Source organism: Vulpes vulpes, chromosome 1 (genome assembly GCF_048418805.1).
Source record: "Vulpes vulpes isolate BD-2025 chromosome 1, VulVul3, whole genome shotgun sequence".
Taxonomy (NCBI): domain Eukaryota; kingdom Metazoa; phylum Chordata; class Mammalia; order Carnivora; family Canidae; genus Vulpes; species Vulpes vulpes.
Genome location: NC_132780.1, coordinates 126,109,347 through 126,132,079, shown reverse-complemented (window position 1 = coordinate 126,132,079; position 22,733 = coordinate 126,109,347). Strand labels below are relative to the sequence as shown.

Sequence of the window (22,733 nt, the reverse complement as noted above, 5' to 3'; positions counted from 1 at the left end):
CCACGTCGGGCTCCCTGCATGGAGCCTGCTTCTCCCTCTGCCTGTGTCTCTGCCTCTCTCTCTCTCCCTCTCTGTGTCTCTCATGAATAAATAAATAAAATCAGAAAGGAAGGAAGGAAGGGAGGGAGGAAGGGAAGAAGAAAGGAAGGAAGGAAGGAAGGAAGGAAGGAAGGAAGGAAGGAAGGAAATTTTAAGATTAGAGCTTATAATAAGAAAACCAATATAAAGGCAGTACAGTGAAGCTACAAGCCAAAAGAAATCTGAAGAAATAGAAATTTGGCAATAACTCTTCCTGGCTCCATTCGACTCATTACTTTAAACAAGTGCTCCTCTACTGTCATACCTCTTAAGATCACTGCTACTATTTGCATAATTGCTGATCATGCAGTCATCATTAGTCAAGGTTGTCCAGAGAAACAGAACCAATAGAATGTGTTGACTGAGAAAAAGGGGGAGAAATTGAGGGAGGGAGGGAAGGAAATTTATTTTAAGAAAATGGCTCATGCAGTTTTGGAGGTTTAGAGGGCCCAAACTCTCATAAGCCGACAGGCTGGAACTCAGGCAAGAGTAACTAACAGTTTGGGTTTAAGGCAGTAAGCTTGCAGAAGTTCTTCTTGCTTGGGTAAAGTCAGTCTTTGTTCTTTTAAGGCCTTCAACTGATTGGATGAGGCCTGTCTATATTCTGGAGGGTAATCTGCTATACTTAAAGTAAATGTTAATCTCCCCCAAAAACACCCTTACCGAAACATTCAGAATAATGTTTGATCAAATATCTGGGCACTGTGGCCTAGCCAAGTTGACACATAAAATTAACCATCCCATCCTCTTATTTTTAAAATAAACGCTGCCCCCAATGTGGGGCTCAAGTTTAAAACCTCAGGATCAATGGGACGCCTGGGTGGCTCAGCAGTTGAGCATCTACCTTTGAGGGCGTGATCCTGGAGTCCCGGGATTGATTCTGTCAGGCTCCCTGCATTGGAGCCTGCTTCTCCCTCTACCTGTGTCTCTGCCTCTCTCTGTGTCTCTCATGAATAAATAAGTAAAATCTTTAAAAAAAAAAAAAAAAAAAGAGGGAGTGATGATGAACCCCGGTGACTCTGAGTGCCTCACTGACGCCATCACCGCAGCAAGCTGACTAACCCCCTGCCGCTGGGCTGGGGAGAAAGCGGAGGGCCCGGAAACCTTTACTAGTGATGAATCCCTGTTTGATTCCCCATTAGGTGTTTGAAGATTTCCACCGCTGTTACCCTTGATTCAAGCTTGATTATTCTGGAAGCCTACCTGGGGCAGTGCCCTTTCAAAGGTTAGGTACTAATCAGATACTGAAGGGCTGAAGCTTGTAATTCACGCTCTTGGATCAGTGCTGTTGAGGTGTCTGTACCCTTGGAATGGCTCGTGCCACTTGAACCTGCAGGCTGTGAAGAGTCATGTCCTTTTTCCTTGGCTAATACGGGTTTTGTTCATGCAGAGGATACCTCCTATCTGATTGGTGTTGGGCAGATCCTAGGAACTTCCATCTAATTTCCCTGCATTAATCTATGTGAGCAGCTGTCAACTTACTGGAGGAAAGAAACTGCCCAGAAATTTTGAGATGCTTAAATACTTTTAGACCAATTAGACTTATTTAATATGAATACTTGTTTTTATTAAAAGGATTCCAATAAAATATTAAAAAAAAAAAAAGACCCCAAGATCAAGAGTCACATGCTCTACTGACTGAAGCCAGTGCCCCTGCCTTCTGAACTTTTGGACTGCTCTTGGAGTATTTCCCATCACTGGAAATTTCTAAACAAAGAACAGAAAAAAAAAATAAGCAAAATTTTATTCTAATGAAAAACTTATTTTTGTTTAAAAGACTGTATCTAAACTAAAAGCAGTTTATGCCTTCTTTAAAAACATTGTTGATACAATGTTTTTACAGATGGTAGTCATGTTAGTTTATAGCTTTTTTTTTTTTAAGATTTTATTTATTCATGAGAGACACACACATAGAGAGAAAGAGAGATAGTCGGGGAGAAGCAGGCTTCCCACACAGAGCCCAATGCGGGACTCAATCCTCAGACTCAGGATCATGCCCTGAGCCACCCAGGTGTCCCAGGCTATAGCTTTTTTGAAATATATATGACTTCAAACCCAATTCTTCAAATAGAGAGAAAAAATATCAAGAGAAATAGTAATTTACTAGCAGTGAAGAGTGTAATAGTATCAAAATATTTTAATTATGTTAAAAATCATATTTTTAATGGATGTCCTTACTTCTCACCAATCATTCTTTAATGATTATTATAGTTATATAAAAATAATGTCATTATCATATTGTACTTTTGTAGGGTTTATTTATTTTTTCTGGTTCTTAGGATGAAGCCCGAAAACATTTTAACTGTCCAATTCTGGAGGGAATGGAACTCGAAAATCAAGGTGGTATGGGCACTGAGCTCAACCATTGGGAAAAGAGGTTATTAGAGGTTAGTTTACTTTTAAATCTTACTAGACATATTTTTTCTTCAATCAAAAGAAAGTAATTCTTTTTTAATAAAAGTAATTCTTATTCGTTATTCAAACAGTATAATGGATTGTAAAGTAAAATTACTATTTTTCTTTATTTTTGTGTGTGTGTGTGTGTTTTTCTCTTAATAAGCAATTTCTCATTATTAAATTCAGGTCAATAGCAAACTAGAATGAATCTTACCTGACCTCCTTGGTTATTATTTATTTGTTTGTTTGTTAACTCCTTGCCTCTTTTTAAGACTCCAAAGTTTGATAAGCAGCCCCTATAATAAGTACTGCTTCTCGTTCCAACTTACTTCCCTTTCTTTTCCATAAAGTGGACCCTACATAAACCTAAAAACATATGGGGACTTCTTGTACCTTTTCCCCTTCATCGCTTCAGATCCACTTTTAGATGTAATCACTTCCAGAAATGTTGTATATGTGTAGAGATGTACGCACCGATACACTGTTTTGTTTTTTAATGGATTTATACATTTGTGCAACTATTTTCCACTTAATAATGCATCTTAGATATCTTTCCAAGCAGTATAGGGCTCCTGTGATAATGCAATTTCTGCTTTCCTAAAAAATCTCTTTCTTCAAAATTGAACACTAAAAATAAGAAGACTTGTGGGAAAAACAAACATTATACCACTAACTAAAGCAGTAAGTCATAATAAAAGTACTAGTTCAGGGATCCCTGGGTGGCGCAGAGGTTTAGCGCCTGCCTTTGGCCCAGGGCGCGATCCTGGAGACCCGGGATCGAATCCCACGTCGGGCTCCTGGTGCATGGAGCCTGCTTCTCCCTCTGCCTATGTCTCTGCCTCTCTCTCTCTCTCTCTCTCTCTCTCTCTCTCTCTCTCTCTCTCTGTGACTACCATAAATAAATAAAAATTAAACAAAAAAAAAATTTTAAAAAAAGTACTAGTTCAATTTTAAACATATTTCCAATAGATAACCTCCTATATTTATTCTAATATTTCTTTTTTTTTAACAACTTTTTTTTTTAAGATTTTATTTACTCATGAGAGACACACACACAGAGAGAGAGAGAGAGAGAGAGGCAGAGACACAGGCAGAGGGAGAAGCAGGCTCCATGCAGGGAGCCCGACGTGGGACTTGATCCCGGGTCTCCAGGATCATGCCCTGGACTGTAGGCAGCACTAAACCGCTGAGCCACCCGGGCTGCCCTACTCTAATATTTCTTAAACAACAACAAATGATGGTAGTCAGAAGAGAGATTTTATAAACTAATTAATGAGGGCAAGAGTAAAATGTACAAAATTGGAGTCATGCAGTTAGCATTTTTAAAACAGAGCCTCTGGCCATACTAAACCAAGTGGAAGAACAGGGAATGAATGCACAGGACAGCATTTGTCTATTGCTGTGTTTACCTGTCTTAGTGTACTTTATATTTAGCTGCTATTGCTCCGTTGCACAAAATATTAAAATCCGGGGAAAAGTCATTATAAACCAACATGATTTAATAGCTACGTAGTATTATATGAATGTAACAACAGTCCTGTGTTACTGAACAACTGTGGTTTAATTATTTTATTTTTATTATATTTTTAAGTAATCTCTACATTAGGCATGAGTCTTGAGCTTACAACCCTGGTATCAAGAGTTGCACACTCTACTGATTGAGCCAGCCGGTGGTCCCTAAATTTTTTATTTTAAAAATGTTGTAATGTGGGCAGCCCAGGTGGCTTAGCGGTTTAGTGCCACGTTCAGCCCAGGGTGTGATCCTGGAGACCCGTGATCTAGTCCCATGTCAGGCTCCCTGCATGGAGCCTGCTTCTCCCTCTGCCTGTCTCTCTCTCTCTCTCTCTCTCTCTCTCTCATGAATGAATGAATAAAATTTTTAAAATCTTAAAAAAAAAGTTGTAATGAGGGGCACCTGGGTGCCTCAGCGGTTGAGCATCTGCCTTCTGCTCAGGGCATGATCCCGGGGTCCCAGGGTCAAGTCCCACATCGGGCTCCCTGCATGGAGCCTGCTTCTCCCTCTGCCTGTGTCTCTGTCTCTGTCTCTCTGTCTCCCATGAATGAATAAATAAAATCTTTTTAAAAAATATTGTGATGAGCAATTTATTTATATTCGTGATGCCTTTCAGGAATGGCATTTCAGTGGATGTTCTTAGGTTCAACTAAATAAGCATTCAAGTTCACAAGACCTAACAAGCCACATTGAAGAAAGATGTACTTGGGGCAGCCCCGGTGGCGCAGTGGTTTCGCGCCGCCTGCAGCCCGGGTTGTGATCCTGGAGACCGGGGATCGAGTCCCACGTTGGGCTTCCTGCATGGAGCCTGCTTCTCCCTCTGCCTGTGTCTCTGCCTCTCTCTCGCTCTCTCTGAATGAATGAATAAATAAATCTTAAAAAAAAAAAAAAGAAAAAAGATGTACTTGGAAGAATACAACAAAGAATGCACAGCCTGGAGCCTGGCAAAATTCAGGCATTTCTCATGCTCCACATAGCAGTGTAGGGGATGTCATCCATGCCTCTTCCCCTCCCCACTCCAGCTCAAATACAGGAGCATAAGGCCATAACAGAGGGGCTTAAGAACCAGCCTGACTTAGAAATAGTATGTCCCAAATGAGAACTAATATGTTTTCTTTTTAACAGTTCCATAGACATAAATTCTAGATCTGTATAAGGGACATCCCCATAAGAGTCAGTGCACATAGGGAAATTCCAAATCAGTTTCATACTTAGAGAAGAGTGAGATTAATGCTTCACTGAGTGTAAAGCATTAATGCTTTACAATCTGTTCTTATCTAGGTAACCACAAAGAAATAGTGATGGGAACTTATGAAAGGCACATTAAATTTGTTTCTCCCATGGAAATTTCAGTTTTTTAATTTTCCTTAAGCAGTTTTCCCAAGTGATTCCCATTAGAAAACTGTAGGTTAGTCACATATGAAAATTTATTTACTTTACAGTAGAGACTTGACAGTATTAATTTCACTAATGGCTGCCTTTCTCTGAAATCAACTTTGTGTCCCTGAACCACTTTTTAAAATGATATTAAAGTACTTGAGATGACCATCTAGCATTCACCATAAGGATCTGAAAAGTAATCAGAGCTGTTGTAGGAATTTTATGATATGAATTGTAACACTGGGTAGATAGTAGACTTTGATGACATTTTAGGTCCCTCATGTAACTCCTTTGATCCTATGATTCTGTAATACTTGATTTGCATATTGATGTATATTTCTGTGATACTAAGGTTGAGGGTTATAAAGTTGGATTTTTATTTATTTATTTATTTATTTATTTATTTATTTATTTATTTGTAATTTAGGCAAATAACCAACCCTTCAAATATTTTATGGGCATCTGTCTCAACCACTCATTTTACATTGTCTGGAGAGTGTAATATTTTTTATAGTATTTCTGTTTCCATATATTTGTCCTCAGTTTCATCAGAGTTCTAAATGCTGGTAGTCTGCCATTTTAGGAAATTGTATACAATATAGACATGTAAAACAGAAAACAAATCTGGTTTTGAGCTGCATCATTGTACTTTAAAGAAGGCTTATATATTTCACTACTTTAAGTGAATAAGTCAGCCTCTTATGCTTGAGACATTTTACATATATATATATCAAAGTAATCATGGGAATTACTAGGAGTTTTAGAAAGTCCAGTTTTCTAATTTAAAATCTGTTGATTTTCAGAATGAAGCAATGACTGGTTCTCACACCCAGAACCGAGTCTTCTCTCGAATCACTCTGGCATTAATGGAAGACACTGGGTAAGACACCTGTAAGAATATTATATGAATTGTTGTTAAAATGATACAAACATTAAGTTTAATATTAAGATGAAATGAGTATTAGTTTAAGAAAATATATGAGTACTTGAGTGGCTCAGCCATTAAATATCTGCCTTTGGCTCGGGCCATGATCCTAGGATCCGGGGATCGAGCCCTGAGTCAGGCTCCCTGTTCCTTTGGGAGTCTGCTTCTCCCTCTCCCTCTGCCTGCCACTCTGCTGCCTACTTGTGCATGTGTTCTCTCTGTCTCTCTCTCTGTCAAATAAATGCATAAAATCTTTAAAATATATATATATATATTTTTTACACTGAAATAAAATATTTGAGTTTTGTGCAATTAGCTATCATAACCTATACCAATTCTATTCATTAATTTAATAAATACTTGAGGCCCTGAGGTATAGTAATGAACAGAACAAAATTCCAAGCATTGTGAGATTTATTTTGTAGTGAGTATTTTGCATTAGAGGCCATGCTAATATAAAGGAAAGACTAAACAAATCTTTAAAGTTGTGAATGAAATTGATGATGTGTAGATTCCTCGTTTTTAAAGCAGTAGAGCTTTCTGGTAAAGTAGTAGGATGCTGTTTTTAAATGACTCTAAACAATGCTAGTTTCTTTAAGATACCAGTAGGTACAGAAACACTGTGGAGTTTGTAAAGTAACTTGTGAAATCACGGCACTGGCGAATTTTATACCACTTTTCCTTTTTCTAGGGCAACACAGCAGTAACATGGGCAAGCTGTTTCTAAATATCTGACAATATTTTAAAGTTATAGACTTGGAAATTAATTTTCAGAAACCCATAAGACTTAAGTGTAGGTTAACTAAGTTGCTTCTCCCAGTAAAAAACATTATTATTTATCTATCCAGAAACTTGGAAATTATCCTTGACAACTCCCTCTCGACACCTCTTAATCCAATCAATCAAAAGTCTTGTGTAATTTTTAGCTTTGTTATCCCGGAGTCTATCTACTTTTTTGGTCACCACTGCCTTTATCAAGGCCACCATTATATTTTGCCTGGATTACTGTAGTAGCTTTTTCTTATCTGTCTCCCTGCATTTTAAATAGTCCTTTCTACTGCCCAAAGGCTTTCACATATTCTGCGCAAGTATTCTTGAGAAGTTTCTTTCTTTCTTTTTTTTTTTTTTTTGTATAGTGTCTCACACAGTAAGAAGGATATGTATCATGACCGAAGTACACACATGCATATATAATGGTTAAGAGCAAAGACATTGATATAGGTACCAAGACCATTGACTGATGAAAGAATAGTTTTAAAAGTTACTCTTGGGACAACTGGGTATCTACATGCAAAAGAATAAACCCCTACTACATATGATTATATATAAAGATTAACTCAAAATGAATCAAAGACCTAAATATGAAACTCTTAGAATTGAAGAGCCCAAGATTGTGGAGGAGTAGGAGACCTTAGATTTGTCTGGTCCCAGGAATTCAGCTAGATAGCTATCAAATGATTCTGAACACGTATGAACTCAATTGGAGATCAAGAACAGAATTGCTGCAATTCTACAAATAGAAAAGTGACCATTTTCTGCAAAAATGGAAAAGGATGGAAAAAGTCACCTCAAAAGAGAGAACAAGAGGCAGTACTGACAGCCAGGGACCTAATCAATATGGATATAAGTAAGATGTCAGAACTAGAGCTCAGAATAATGATTATAAAGATACTAGCTGGGGTTGGAAAAAGCATAGAAGATACTAGGGAATCCCTTTCTGGAGTAATAAAAGAACTAAAATCTAATCAAATTGAAATTAAAAAGGCTATTCATGAGATGCAATAAAAAATGGAGGCTCTAACTGCTAGAATAAATGAGGGAGAAGAGAGAATTGATGATACAGAAGACAAAATGATGATGAATAAAGACGCTGAGAAAGAGATAAATAACTACTGGATCGTGAGGGAAGAATTTGAGATAATTTGAGATAAAGCAAAATAATATTAGAATAATTGGTATCCCAGAAGAAAAGGAAAGAGAGAGGGGCAGAAGATATATTGAAACAAATTATAGCAGAGAACTTCCCTAATCTGGGGAAGGAAACAGACATTCAAGTCCAGGAGGCACAGAGAACCCCCCGCAAAATCAATGAAACTAGGTGAACATTTCAACACATAATAGTGAAACTTGCCAATCTCAGAGAAAAGGAAAAATCCTGACATCAGCTCAGGACAAAAGGTCCATAACCTACAGGGTAGAAACATTAGACTGGCAGCAGACCTATCCACAGAGACCTGGCAGGCCAGAAAGGGCTGGCATGATATATCAGAGTGTTGAATGAGGAAAATCTGCAGCCAAGAATACTTTATCCAGCAAGATTGTCATTCAAAATAGGAGAGACAAAAAGCTTCCAGGACAAATAGAAACTAAAAGAATTTGTCATCAGCCCTGCAAGAAATATTAAAGGGGATCCTTTAAGCAAAGGAAGAGTCCAAAAGTAACATGCACCAGAAACAGACAATATATAGAAACTGACTCTAAGTAATACAATGGCATTAGATTCATATCTTTCAGTAGTTACTCTGAATGTAAATGGGCCAAATGCTCCAATCAAAAGACACAGGGTATTAGAGTGAATAAAAAAGCAAGACCCATCAATATGCTGTCTGCAAGATGCTCATTTTATTTACTTTTTTAAGACTCTATTTATTTATTCATGAGAGACACAGAGAGAGAGACACACACAGGCAGAGGGAGAAGCAGGCTCCATGCAGGGAGCCCAACATGGGACTCGATCCCAGGACTCCAGGACCAAGCCCTGGGCCAAAGGCGCGCCAAACCCCGAGCCACCCGGGCTGCCCAAGATGCTCATTTTAGACTCAAAAACACCTCCAGATTGAAAGTGAGGGGGTGGAAAACCATTTATCATGCTAATGGACATCAAAAGAAAGCTGGTGTAGCAGTCTTTATATCAGACAAATTAGATCTTAAACCAAAGGTTGTAATAAGAGATGAGGAAAAACACTATATCATAATTAAAGGGTCTATCCAACAATATCTAGCAATTGTAAGTATTTATGACCCTTACATGGGAGCAGCCAATTATATAAACCAATTAATAACAAAATTAAAGAAACACATTGATAATAATACAATAAACCTGGAAATTATCCTTGACAACTCCCTCTCAACACCTCTTAATCCAATCAATCAAAAGTCTTGTGTAATTTTTAGCTCTTTGTTATCCCGGAGTTGCCACTCACTGCAATGGACAGATCATTTAAGTGAAAATGAACAAGGAAACAAGGGCTTTGAATGACCAGAGGGACTTAACAGATATATTCAGAGCCTTCCATCCTAAAGCAACAGAATACACCTTCTTCTTGAGTGCACATGGAATGTTCTCCAGAATAGATCACATACTGGGTCAACAAATCAGGTCTCAACCAGTACCAAAAGATTGGGATCATTCCCTGCATATTTTGAGACCACAATGCTTTGAAACTTGAACTCAATCATAAGAGGAAATTTGGAAAGAACTCAAATAGATGGAGATTAAAGAGCATCCTACTAAAGAATGGATGGGTCAACCAGGAAATTAAAGAATTTTTAAAAATCATAGAAATAAATGAAAATGAAAAGACAACTGTTCAAAATCTTTGGGATGCAGCAAAGGCGGTCCTAAGGAAGAAGTATATAGCAATAGAAGCCTTTCTCAAGAAAGGTCTCAAATATATAACCTAACATACCTAAAGTAGCTGGAGAAAGAACAGCAAATAAAACCTAATCCCAGGAGGAGAAGAGAATTAGGTTAGATTAGAATAAAGATTAGAGCAGAAATCAATGAGATAGAAACCAAAAGAACAAAAACAAGCAAAAAAAAAAAAAACTCCCCCCAAAATAAAAAACAAAGCACTAGAACAGATCAACAAAACTAGGAGCCGGTTCTTTGAAAGAATTAGTAAAATTGATAAACCCCTGGACAGACTTATCAAAAAGAAAAGAAAAAGGACCCAGATAAATAAAATCATGAATGAAAGAGGAGAGCTCACAACCAACACAAAAGAAGTACAAGCAATTAAAAGAACTTATTATGAGCAACTATATGCCAACAAATTAGAAATCTGGAAGAAATCCCTAGAGATGTATAAACTCCCGAAACTGAAAAAGGAAGAAGTAGAAAATCTGAACAGACCCATAATCACAAGGAAATTGAACCAGTAATCAAAAATCTTCAACAAACAAGAGTCCAGGGCTGGATAATTTTCCAAGGGAATTCTACTAAACATTTAAAGAAGGATTTATACCTTTCCTTTTGAAACTATTTCAAAAAACAGAAATGGAAGGAAAACTTCCAAACTCTTCATTTGAGGCCAGCATTACCTTAATCCCAAAACCAGACAAAGACACCACCAAAAAGGATATGTCACTAATGAACAGAGATGCAAAAATTCTCACCAAGGTACTAGTCAATAGGATCTAACATTGCATTAAAAGGATTATTCACCATGACCAATTAGGATTTATTCCTGGTTTTTGAGGGTGTTTCAACATCTGCAAATCAGTGTGATACACTACATTGATAAAAGAAAGGACAAGAACCATATGATATTCTCAATAGATGCAGAAAAAGCATTTGACAAAGTACAGCATCCTTTCTTGATTTTTTATTTTTTATTTTTTTATTTTTATATTTTTTTTAAAGATTGATTTATTTATTCATGATAGAGAGAGAGAGAGAGGCAGAGACACAGGCAGAAGGAGAATCAGGCTCCATGTCAGGAGCCTGACGCGGGACTCGATCCCGGGACTCCAGGATTGTGCTCTGGGCCAAAGGCAGGCGCCAAACCGCTGAGCCACCCAGGGATCCCCATCTTGATTTTTTAAATAATAAATTTATTTTTTATTGGTGTTCAATTTACCAACATGCAGAATAACACCCAGTGCTCATCCCATCAAGTGCCCCCCTCAGTGCCTGTCACCCATTCACCCCCACCCCCCGCCCTCCTCCCCTCCTTTCTTGATTAAAACTCTTCACAGTGTAGGGAAAGAGAGAACATACCTCAGTATCATAAAAGCCATATATAAAAAGCCCATAGCAAATACCATTCTCAATAGGGAAAGACTGAGAGCTTTTCCCCTGATGTCAAAAACATAACAGGGATGTCCATTATCATTACTGTTTTCAGCATAACACTAGAAGTCCTGGCCTCAGCAATCAGACAACAAAAAGAAATAAAATCCAAATTGGCAAAGAAGTCAAAATCTCACTCTTCACAATGACATGATACTCATGTGGAAAACCCAAAGACTCACCCCCAAATTGCTAGAACCCCCAAATTGTTAGAACTCATACAGGAATTTAGCAATGTGGCAGGATATAAAATCAATGCACAGAAATCAGTTGCATTTCTATACACTAACAATGAGACAGAAGAAAGAAAAATTAAGGAGTTGATCCCATTTACAATTGCACCAAAAACCATTAGATACCTAGGAATAAACCTGACCAAAGGGGCAGAGGATCTGTATTCAGAAAACTATAGAACACTCATGAAAGAAATTAAGGAAGACAAAAAGAAATGGAAAAAACATTCCATGCTCATGGATTGGAAGAACAAACATTATTAAAATATCTATGCTACCTAGAGCAATCTACATATTCAATGTAATCCCTATCAAAATACCAGCAATTTAATTGAGAGTTGGAACAAATAACCCTAAAACTTGTATGGATCCAGAAAAGATCCTGAATAGCCAAAGGAATGTTGGAAAAGAAAACCAAAGCTGGGTTGTGGTAATCCTTTTAATTGTACTGTTGGATCCTATTGGCTAATATCTTGGTGAGTATTTTGACATACATGTTCATTAGGGATATTGGTCTTTAATTTCCCTTTTTGATGAGGTGTTTGGTTTTGGGATCATAGTAATGCTGACCTCGTAGAAGGAATTTGGAAGTTTTCCTTCCATTTCTATTTTTTGAAACAGCTACATAAGAATAGGTTTTATTTCTTCTTTAAATGTTTGGTAGAATAGCAGCAATGTCCATAATAGCCAAACGTAGAAAGAGCCAAGATATCCATCAGCAGATGAATGGATAAGGAAGATATGGTGTATACACACACACACACACACACACACACACACACACACACTGGAATATTAGCCATCAGAATGGATGAATACTTATCAATTACATCGATGTGGTTGGAACTGGAGGGTATTATGCTGAGGAAAATAAGTCAGTCAGAGAAAGACAATTGTCATATTGTTTCACTGATGTGGAATATAAGAAACAGCACAGAGGATCATAGGGTAAGGGAGGGAAAACTGAATGGGAAGTCCTCAGAGAAGGAGAAAAAGCCTGAGAGACTGTTAACTATAGGCAACAAAGTAAGAGTTGCTACAGGGGATGTGGGTAGGAGAATTGGGTAGTTAGGTGATGGGCATTAAGGAGAGCATGTGATGTGATGAGCACTGGATGTTATACACAACTGATAAATTATTGAACACTACATCTAAAACTAAGTATGTACGAAATATTGGCTAATTGAATTTAAATTAAAAAATAAATAAAGGGATCCCTGGGTGGCGCAGCGGTTTAGTGCCTGCCTTTGGCCCAGGGCGCGATCCTGGAGACCCGGGATCGAATCCCACGTCGGACTCCCAGTGCATGGAGCCTGCTTCTCCCTCTGCCTATGTCTCTGCCTCTCTCTCTGTATGTGACTATCATAAATACATTTTAAAAATTCATAAATAAATAAATAAATAAATAAATAAATAAATAAATAAATAAAATCGTGACTAAGGAAAAAGAAAGAAAGAAAACCAAAGCTGGTGGCATTACAATTCCGGACTTTAAGCTCTATTACAAAACAGTAATCACCAAGACAGTACGGTACTGGCACAAAAACAGACACATAGATCAATGGAACAGAATAGAGAACCCAGAAATATTACCCTCAACTCTATGATCAACTAATCTTCCACAAAGGAGGAAAGAATATCCAATGGAAAAAAGATAGTCTCTTCAACAAATGGTGTTGGGAAAATTGGAAGCCACATGCAGAAGAATGAAACTAGACCATTTTCTCACACTATACACAAAAATAGACTCAAAATGAATGAAAGACCTAAATGAGACGTGAATCCATCAAAATCCTAGAGGAGAACATAGGCGGTAACCTCTATGACCTTGGCCGAAGTAACTTCTTCCTAGACATACCTCCACAGGCAAGAAACAAAGACAAAAATGAACTCTTGGAACTTCATCAAGATAAAAAGCTTTTGTAGAGCAAACAGTCAAGAAAACCAAAAGACAGCCGACAGAATGGGAGAAGATATTTGCAAATGACATATCAGATAAAGGGCTAGTACCCAAAATCTATAAAGAACTTATCAGACTCAACACCCAAAGAATCCAATCAAGAAACGGGCAGAGGACATGAACAGAAATTTCTCCAAAGAAGACATAGAAATGGCCAACAGACATATGAAAAAATACTCAACATCACTTGGCATCAGGGAAATACAAATCAAAACCACAATGAGATACCACCGTGCATAGGTTAGAATGGCTAAAATTAACAAGTCAGGAAACGACAGATGTTGGCAAGGATGTGGACAAAGGGGAACACTCTTATACTATTGGTGGGGATGCAAACTGGTGCAGACACTCTGGAAATCAGTATGGAGGTTCCTTAGAAAGTTGAAACATTGCGACCCAGCAATTACATTACTAGATATTTACTCCAAAGATACAAATATAGTGATTGACGGACACTTGCACTCCAATGTTCATAACAATATGTCCACAATAGCCAAACTATGGAAAGAGCCCAGATGTCCATAGACAGATGAATGGATAGAGAAGAGGTGGTGTATATTTATACACAATGGAATACTACTCAGCCATCAAAAATGAAATCTTGCTTTTCTCAACACCGTGGATGGAACCAGAGGGTATTTAGCATAAGCTAAATAAAAGTAAGTCAGAAAAAGACAATTATCCTATGATCTCACTCATATATAGAATTTAAGAAACAAAACAGAGGATCATAAGGGAAGGGAGGGAAAAGTAAAACAAGATGAAATCAGAAAGGGAGACAATCCATGAGAGTTTCTTAATCATAGAAAGCAAACTGAGGGTTGCTGAGGGGGATGGGGTAACTGGGTGATGGACATTAAAGAGGGAATGCAATGAATCACTAAACTCCACCTCTGAAACTAGTAATACATTATATGTTAATTAATTGAATTTAAATTTTAAAAACTCTTAGAATCATAAATGTAAATCTTAATGATATTGGGGTAAGCAGTGAGCAATTTTTTAAAAAAAGATTTTATTTATTTGAGAAAGAGAGCATGCAAGGGATGGGGAAGGGCAAGGGGAAAGGGACAAGCAGACTCCCCACTGAGCTCCCTGTTGCAGGGGTTGATCCCAGGACCCTGAGATCATGATTTGAGCCAAAGTAAGATGCTTAACCAACTGAGTTACCCAGGAGACCCAGTAGTGATTTCTTAAATATGATAACAAAAGCATGAGCAACCAAAGAAAGATTAGATAGATTACACTTCATCAAAATTAAAAACTTCTGGCTCAGGATCCCTGGGTGGCTCAGCGGTTTAGTGCCTGCCTTCAGGCCAGAGTGTGATCCTGGAGTCCCAGGATGGAGTACCAGGATCGAGTCCCACATCGGACTCCCTGCATGGAGCCTGCTTCTCCCTCTACCTCTCTCTCTCTCTGTGTCTCTCATGAATAAATAAATAAAATCTTTAAAAAACAACAACAACAACAACAACAACAACAACTTCTGGCGGTTTCTTGACTTGATCTTTGTGGCAGTGGCTGCGGTGCCTGTGGTTCAGCACCAAAATGCAGCTTTTTGTCAATCAGGAGCTACACACTCTGGAGGTGACCGGCCAGGAGACGGTCACCCAGATCAAGGCTCATGTAGCCTCGCTGGAGGGCATCTTTCCAGAAGATCAAGTCCTGCTGCTGGTAGGCATGCCCCTAGAGGATGAGGCTACCCTAGGTCAGTGTGGTGTCTCCACCCTGGAGGTAGCCGGCTGCATGCTTGGAAGGGTAAAGTCCATGGTTCCCTGGCCTGTGCTGGGAAAGTAAGAGGGAAGACTCCCAAGGTGGCCAAACAGAGAAAAAGAGAAAGAAGACAGGCCAAACCAAGTGGCAAATACAGTACTACTGGTGCTTTGTCAATGTTGTGCCCACCTTTGGTCAGAAGAAAGGCCCCAATGCCAACTCTTAAGTCTGTTGTAATCCTGACTCTCCCCAATAAAGCCACTTAGTTCAGCCAAAAAAACAAAAGAAAGAAAGAAAGGAGAAAATTTATTTGCTTCAAAGGACACTATCAAGAAAGTGAAAAGGCTGGGATGCCTGGGTGTCTCAGCAGTTGAGCATCTGCCTTTGGCTTCGGGTGTGATCCTTGATTCCGAGGATCAAGTCCCACATCGGGCTCTTTGCATGGTGCCTGCTTCTCCTCACTCTGCCTGTGTCTCTGCCTCTCTCTTTGTGTCTCTCATGAATAAATAAAATCTTTTAAAAAAAGAAAGTGAAAAGGCAATTCACAAAACGGGAGAAAATATTTGCAAATCATCTATCTAATGAAGGTCTAGTATACCCAGAAAATACAAAGAACTCTTATAACTCAACAATACAAAGGCAGCATGATTTAAAAATAGGCGAAGGATGTGAATAGATATTTTCCCGAAGAAAATACAGAAATGGCCCCTAGCCACATGAAATGATTCTCAGCATCATTATTAGGCCTTAGGGAAATACAAATCAAAACTACAATGAGATGCTATTTCACACCCAATAAGATGACTGTAATCAAAAAGACAATAGCAAGTACTGATGAGGATGTGGGAAAATTGGAACTCATATACTGCTTGGGGGAATGTAAAATGGTGCAGCCACTTTGGAAAACAGATTGGTAGTCCCTCAGAAAGTTAAACAGATTTATTATATGATCTAGCAATTTTACTCCCAGTTGTATATCTAAAAGAATTGAAAACATGTCCACACAAAAACCTGTAAATGAATATTCACAGCAACTTTAAATCATAATCAAAATGTAGAAACAACTCAAATATTCATCAGCTGACAAATGGATAAACCAAATGTGGTGTATGCACACAATGGAATATTATTCAGCCATTAAATGGAATGAAGTCAAGGGAATGAAGGGATGGGCTACTAACAGGGAGAATATATTTGTAAAAGGCACATCTGATAAAGGTCTATTACCCAAATATATATGAAGAAGCCTTAAAACTTAACAATAAGAAAATGAACAACCCGATTTAAAATTAGCAAAAGATCTAAACAGACCGTTCACCAAAAAAGATATATAGATAAGCATATGAAAAGATGCTCCATATTTTAATGCAAAAACATTTTGTCAGTAATTATAACATCAATACAAAAATAGTTTGTGAACATTCTGTAAGTTTTTGATGTTTACTAGATTTTGATTTCCTTAATAAACCATTTCATTTCATCTTCTTATTGAGAAAGAAATAAAAAGGGAAAAGAAGGAAGGAAAGGAATAAGAGAGAAGGAAGAGAAAGGAAGGAAGGAAAACAAAGAAGCATCAACAACAAAGAGACATTCTTCCCACTTCTTGGATTTCAAAACTACATTTTGAAGTAATAGCAACTAAAGGAAGGAAATGGACTATGTATGAACTCTTAGTTGAAAATTTAATGTGGTTTGGATGATTGCATTAATCCATTTTTAGAAAATACCACTACCCATTAATTATGGCCCAACCATGAGTTAGCTATCCTGTACTTAAGGACAGTACTCTGTGAACATGAGTGGTAATAAGAGTTCTACCCTAGGATGCTGACTGGTGCAACAAAAAAAGTAGGTTAGATGCTATTAAGAAGTCACCTAACAATATATCATGTAAGATGGCAATTGTATTATAAAGCAGGGGAAAAAATGTCATCAGAGGGACACCTGGGTAGCTCAGCGGTTGAGCGTCTGCCTTTGTCTCAGGGTGTGATCCTGGAGTCTTGAGATCGAGTCCCACATCGGGCTTTCTGCATGGAGCCTGCTTCTTCCTCTGCCTGTGTCTCTGCCTCTCTCTCTGTATCTCTCATGAATAAATAAATAAATAATTTTTAAATGTCATCAGAGAAATGCAAATTAAAACAACAATAAAATACTATTACACACCTGTTAGAATGGCCAAAATATGGAACACTGACAATACCAAATGCTTCTAAAGATGTGGGAATGCAAAATGGTACAGCCACTTTGGAAGACAGTTTGTCTCTTTTTTTTTTTAAAGATTTATTTATTTTAGAGCATGAGCAGGAGGGGCAGAGGGAGAGGGAGAGAGAATCTGAAGCAGCCTGATGCGGGGCTCGATCTCATGACCCTGAGATCACAACCTGAGCCAAAATCAAGAGTTGGATGCTTAACCAGCTGAGCCATTCATGTGCCCCAGTTTAGCAGTTTTTGTTTTTTTTTATAAAATAAAACATACTCTTACCATAACAACCCAGCAGTTGTGCTTCTTGGTATTTAATCGAATGAATTAAAAACTTGGTGTCCACTCAAAAATTTATACATGGATCTTATAGCAGCTTTATTTATAATTGCCAATTTATATTTATTCATAAAAGACAACTTTACTTCCAACTTGGAAGTAATCTAGTTGTCTTTCAGTATGCTAATAGATAATAAATACACTGTGGTACATCTGGACAGTGGGATATTATTCAAAGCTGAAAATAAATGAGCTATCAAGCCATGAAAAACATGAGGAAACCTTAAATGCATACTACTAGGTGAAAGAAACCAGTTTGGAAAGCTAACATACTGTATGATTCCACCATAGGCAGAATTATGGACACAGTAGAAAGATCAGTGGTTGCCAGGGGTTAAGAGGAGGGGAGGTAATTAGAGCACAGAAGATTTTAAGGGCAGTGAAGTTATTCCATATGATACTGTAATGGCAAATACGTCTTATACATTTGTCCAAACCTATAGAATGGACAACACCAAAAGTGAACCCTAATGTTGACTATGTCTTGGAGTGTAAGTTCATTGATTGTAATAACGTAGCACTCTGTGGATAGTGAGGGAGGGTATATGTGTTGTGGGACAGGAGATATATGGGAACTCTGTCCTTCACACTCAGTTTTGCTGTGACCCTAAAACTGCACTAAAAAATAAAATCTAGAGGAGCCTGGGTGGCTTACTTGGTTAAGTGTCTGACTTTTGACTTTGGCTCAGGTCATCATGTCTGGGTCAGGAGATCAAGTCCTGCATCAGGCTTCCTGCTGGGTGTGCCGTCAGCTTGGGATACTTTCTCTCTCTCTCTCTCTCTCTCTCTCTCTCTCTCTCTCTTTTTCTCTCAAAAAATAAAATTAAAAAAATAAAATCTAGCTACACTTACGGTGAGTATAATGTATAGAGAAGTTGAATCACTGTGTTGTACACTTGAAGCTAATGTGACATTGTCAACTGTACTCAGAAAATTTGATAAAATATTTTTAAACAAGGAAGTGAAGGACTAACACATGTTATAACATGTATAAACCTTGAAAACATTATGCTAAGTGAAAGAGAACAGACACATGTCAACCTAAAATTGTCAGGAGGCAATAATTAAAAGTGTTTATTTGGGATAAAAAAATTGCAATTTGGAGTACACAGATTGGGACAGCAATCCAAATAGTGTCCCGCTAGGGAGCAAAAGTCAAGTATTTTTAAAATAAAAAGTAAAAGCATGTACAAGTTTCATACAAAGAATTTTGATTACTTTTGGCAGCAGAAAACAAACCTTGGCTGAACACAACTGGTTGGTCAGGCTGTTGCTGACTGTTGCAAGTTATGAGTGTTTATGCAGAATCCCTAGAGTGTTTGCCTTTTGGCCCAGTTCAGAAGTTCATAGTTCCACCCAGTAAGGATGTGCGTAAAACCCATCTCCTTTTTTTTTTTCTTTTTTTTTTAAATTCATGACAGACACAGAGAGAGGCAGAGACACAGGCAGAGGGAGAAGCAGGCTCCATGCAGGGAGCCCGAGATGGGACTTGATAACGGGTCTCCAGGATCACGCCCTAGGCTGTAGGCAGCGCTAAACCGCTGAGCCCCCGGGGCTGCCCTAAAGCCCATGTCCTTAATGGCCTCCTGTCTTCCTTTTAAAATCCCCTGACAGGGCACCTGGGGGCTCAGTAAGTTAAGCACCTGCCTTTGGCTCAGGTCATGATCCCAGGGTCCTGGGACCGAGTCCCATGTCAGGCTCCCTGCTTCTCCCCCTGCCCATCCCGCCACTCATGCTTTCTCTCCCTCCCTCCCTCTCTCTCTCTCTCTCTCTCTCTCTCCCTCTTCCTCTCCTTTCTCAAATGAATAAATAAAATCTTTTTTTAAAAAATGCTTACAATAAAAACCGTTGACAAAAGTGACTCATTTTATTTTGCCTTCAGAAACAAAAGACTAGATCTCATTTCTATGACATGTCCAGAATAGGCAAATCAGTAGATTACTGGTTGCCAGGGACTACCGGTCATCCTTTAGTGACATTAGCGACTAATTATGGGTACAAAGTGACCATAATGATTAGTGATTACTAATGGGGACATAGTTTTTTAGGGGGTGATGGAAATGTTCTGAAATTAGGTGCAGGTATGCCTTAGAAATCAGGTTTGGCTTCAGACCACTGGAATAAAGCAAATCAAATGATTTTTTTTTTGTTTCCCAGTAAAAGTTACATTTATACTATACTGTAGTCTATTAAGTATGTTATACCATTATATCTAAAAAAAGACAATGTACATACCTTTTTATTTTTTTAAAGTGATCTGTACACAAAATGTGGGGCTCATGTCCCTGAGATAAGAAGTTGCATGCTGTACAGCCAGGCACCCCACAATGTACACATACCATAATTTAAAAATATGGGATGCCTGGGTGGCTCAGTGGGTTAAGCATCTAACTCTTGGTTTTGGCTCAGCTCATGATCCTGCAGTTCTGGGACCAAGTCCCACGTCGAGCTCTGTGCTCAGCCCCCACTTGTGCTACTCTCTCTCGCTCTCTCTAAAATATAAGTAAATAAAATCTTTAGAAATACTTTATTGGTTGGAGTGCCTGGCTGGCTGTTTCGCTTTCTGTATTCATGTATTCACTTTAATACCACTTTTCATTTTCTTCATGAACTTTTCTTTTATATTCACAACTTGGCTAACTGGTGCAAGAGCCCTGCCTCAGCTTTTGACATCCCTTCCTCATTAAACTAAATCATTTCTAGCTTTTGATTTAGTGAGAGCTATGTGACGGGAGCAGAGGGAGAGGGAGAAGCAGACTCCCCACTGAGCCTGAAGTCCGACATGGAGCTTGATCCCAGGACCCTGAGACCATGACCTGAGCCGAAATCAGCAGTTGGACACTTAACCGACTCAGCCACCCAGACGGCCTCACCAAAGGGTATTACCTGGCCTGATCTCAGTATTGTTGTGTCTCAGGGAATAGGGAGGCCCGAGAAAAGGGAGAGAGACAGGAGCAGTCAGCGGAACAGTCAGAATGCACATGACGTTTATTGTTGTTGAGCGTGTGGTGCCCGTTGCCCCCAGTTATGATAGTTACATCAAAGATCACTGATCACAGATCACCATTACAAATACAATAATCACAAAAATGTTTAAAATATTGGAAAACTACCAAAGTGTGACACCAAGACAGGAAGTTAGCAAAATGGTTCCAGTTGACTTGCTTGACCCTAGGTTGCCACAAACCTTCATTTATGACAAAAAAAAAAAAAAAAGGTAGTATCTGCAAAGTGTAGTAAAGTGGAATGCAAGAAAATGAGGTATGCCGGTCGTGGTATTGGTTGTACAACCCTGTGAATGTATTAAAGACATTGAATCACACAAACTATAAGGGTGTACTTGTCGACAATTCATACATAGGATGTGAATTGTATCTCCATTTTTGGATACGGCGCACTGACACTGAAGCCAGAACCGGAGATGCAGATCCCGTCTTTGCTACTTGCTGTATCTTTCCCTCAGTTCTTTCATCTGTAAAATAGGGATAAAATGAGATATCTGCCTCATAGAGTTTATGAGGCTTTACTTAGTTAATATATGTAATATACGTAAGGAGTACAGTGTTTGCACATGTAAGTACCAACTAAGGTATTAGCTCTTGTATACAAAACCGAACCAAAGTTCATGGAACAGTATTTACCCTACTACCAACAATGCAGTCCTTTTTTTCTATTCTATTGATTTTAGTAGAAAGAGAAATAAATGTTAAGATACAGTAAATTGACTTCACAAACCTCCAGTGCCACTGAGGAACTCTGTTTCCAGTGCTTCTCCTCCTCCCTCAGCTAATTGGTGCTCATCCTTTGGGTTTAACTAAAAGTTGTTTCTTCAAACAAACCTTTCCTAATTCCCCAGACTTCGATTTCCCTATTAATATGCTGCTGTTAGCACCTTATACTTCTCCTCTGTAGCCCTCATCCCAGTTGTAATTTTTTTTTTAAATATCTGCCTTCCCCACTAGATTTTAATCTTCATGAGGGAAGGAACTCTGTTTATTCATTGGTGTAGCCTTATCATTAAACAAAGTGCCTACCATATAAAAAGTGCTTAATAACTGTCGGCTCATAGTATAGGAAGAGCTGCAAAGATGGTGTCAGGAAGTTTTCAAGAAATGTAGCTGGAATGCCTAGTTGGTGATTGAGTGACATAGTGCTGATACATGCTCTATACTCAGTCTAGACTAGATATGGTAATTCCCAGGGGAATCTAATTGCTTTACACTTTGTCCATAGGGAGAAGGGTTGCCTAACCTAGGCACTGCTAAAATAATTGCTAGTGTGCAATACTGATCTGTTACTACCTAGACAACTTGACCTGCTGTGAGAATACATGAGCTGTTTAACATAAGTCACGTTATAAGCTGTAGAGGTTGCAGGCATTTCGGTTAGTGGAGTGCTGAGATTCATGTCTCCAGTTTCTCTTTCAGAGAGTTCTGTCCTTTAACAAAAAGGAGAAGATTTTGAGGGGTGCTTGGATGGCTCAGTTGGTTAGGCATCTGCCTTCAGCCTAGATCGTGATCCCGGGGTCCTGGGATCGAGCCCTGGGGTTGGGCTCCCTGCTTAGGGGGAGTCTGCTTCTCCCTCTTCCCCTGCTCCTACTCTCTCTCAAATAAGTAAATAAAATCTTTAAAAAATTTTTTTAAAGGATAAGATTTTAAGAGATTCTGTATCACATATTTCTGTTTGTGTTTGATTTTGTGGGAAGGTAGCTGTAATGAAGGGAATAAGTCTTGTCATTCCCTCAGCCTTTGAGACTATGTTTTTATTTACTGTTTTGGTAATGCTAAAGGGACAAGGTGTAATACAAAAAGGTTAGAATCTGCAGTACCTGGTTCAGTCAGTTAAGCATCGACTTTGATTTTAGCTCAGGTCATGGTCTCAGGAACATGAGATCAAGCCCCGTGTCAGGCTCACACTGAGT

General features: G+C 38.6%; 1 protein-coding gene, 1 non-coding gene and 1 pseudogene across 3 annotated transcripts in view; all 3 read left to right on the top strand.

The window, feature by feature from the left end:
* Positions 1-22,733, top strand: part of LMLN (leishmanolysin like peptidase) — an 87,771-nt gene that overhangs the window by 31,970 nt on the left and 33,068 nt on the right. For both annotated transcript variants that reach the window (XM_025990223.2, XM_072728208.1), the window contains exons 10-11: positions 2,358-2,465; positions 6,172-6,248. In XM_025990223.2, the coding sequence (XP_025846008.1) occupies positions 2,358-2,465; positions 6,172-6,248 (185 nt within the window). The remainder of the gene's footprint in view (positions 1-2,357; positions 2,466-6,171; positions 6,249-22,733) is intronic.
* On the top strand, positions 1,075-1,137 carry LOC112913836 (small nucleolar RNA SNORD48). Its single transcript, XR_003233751.1, has one exon. It is a non-coding gene; the product is annotated as a small nucleolar RNA SNORD48 (small nucleolar RNA).
* LOC112913517 (ubiquitin-like protein FUBI pseudogene) lies at positions 15,109-15,524 on the top strand (annotated as a pseudogene).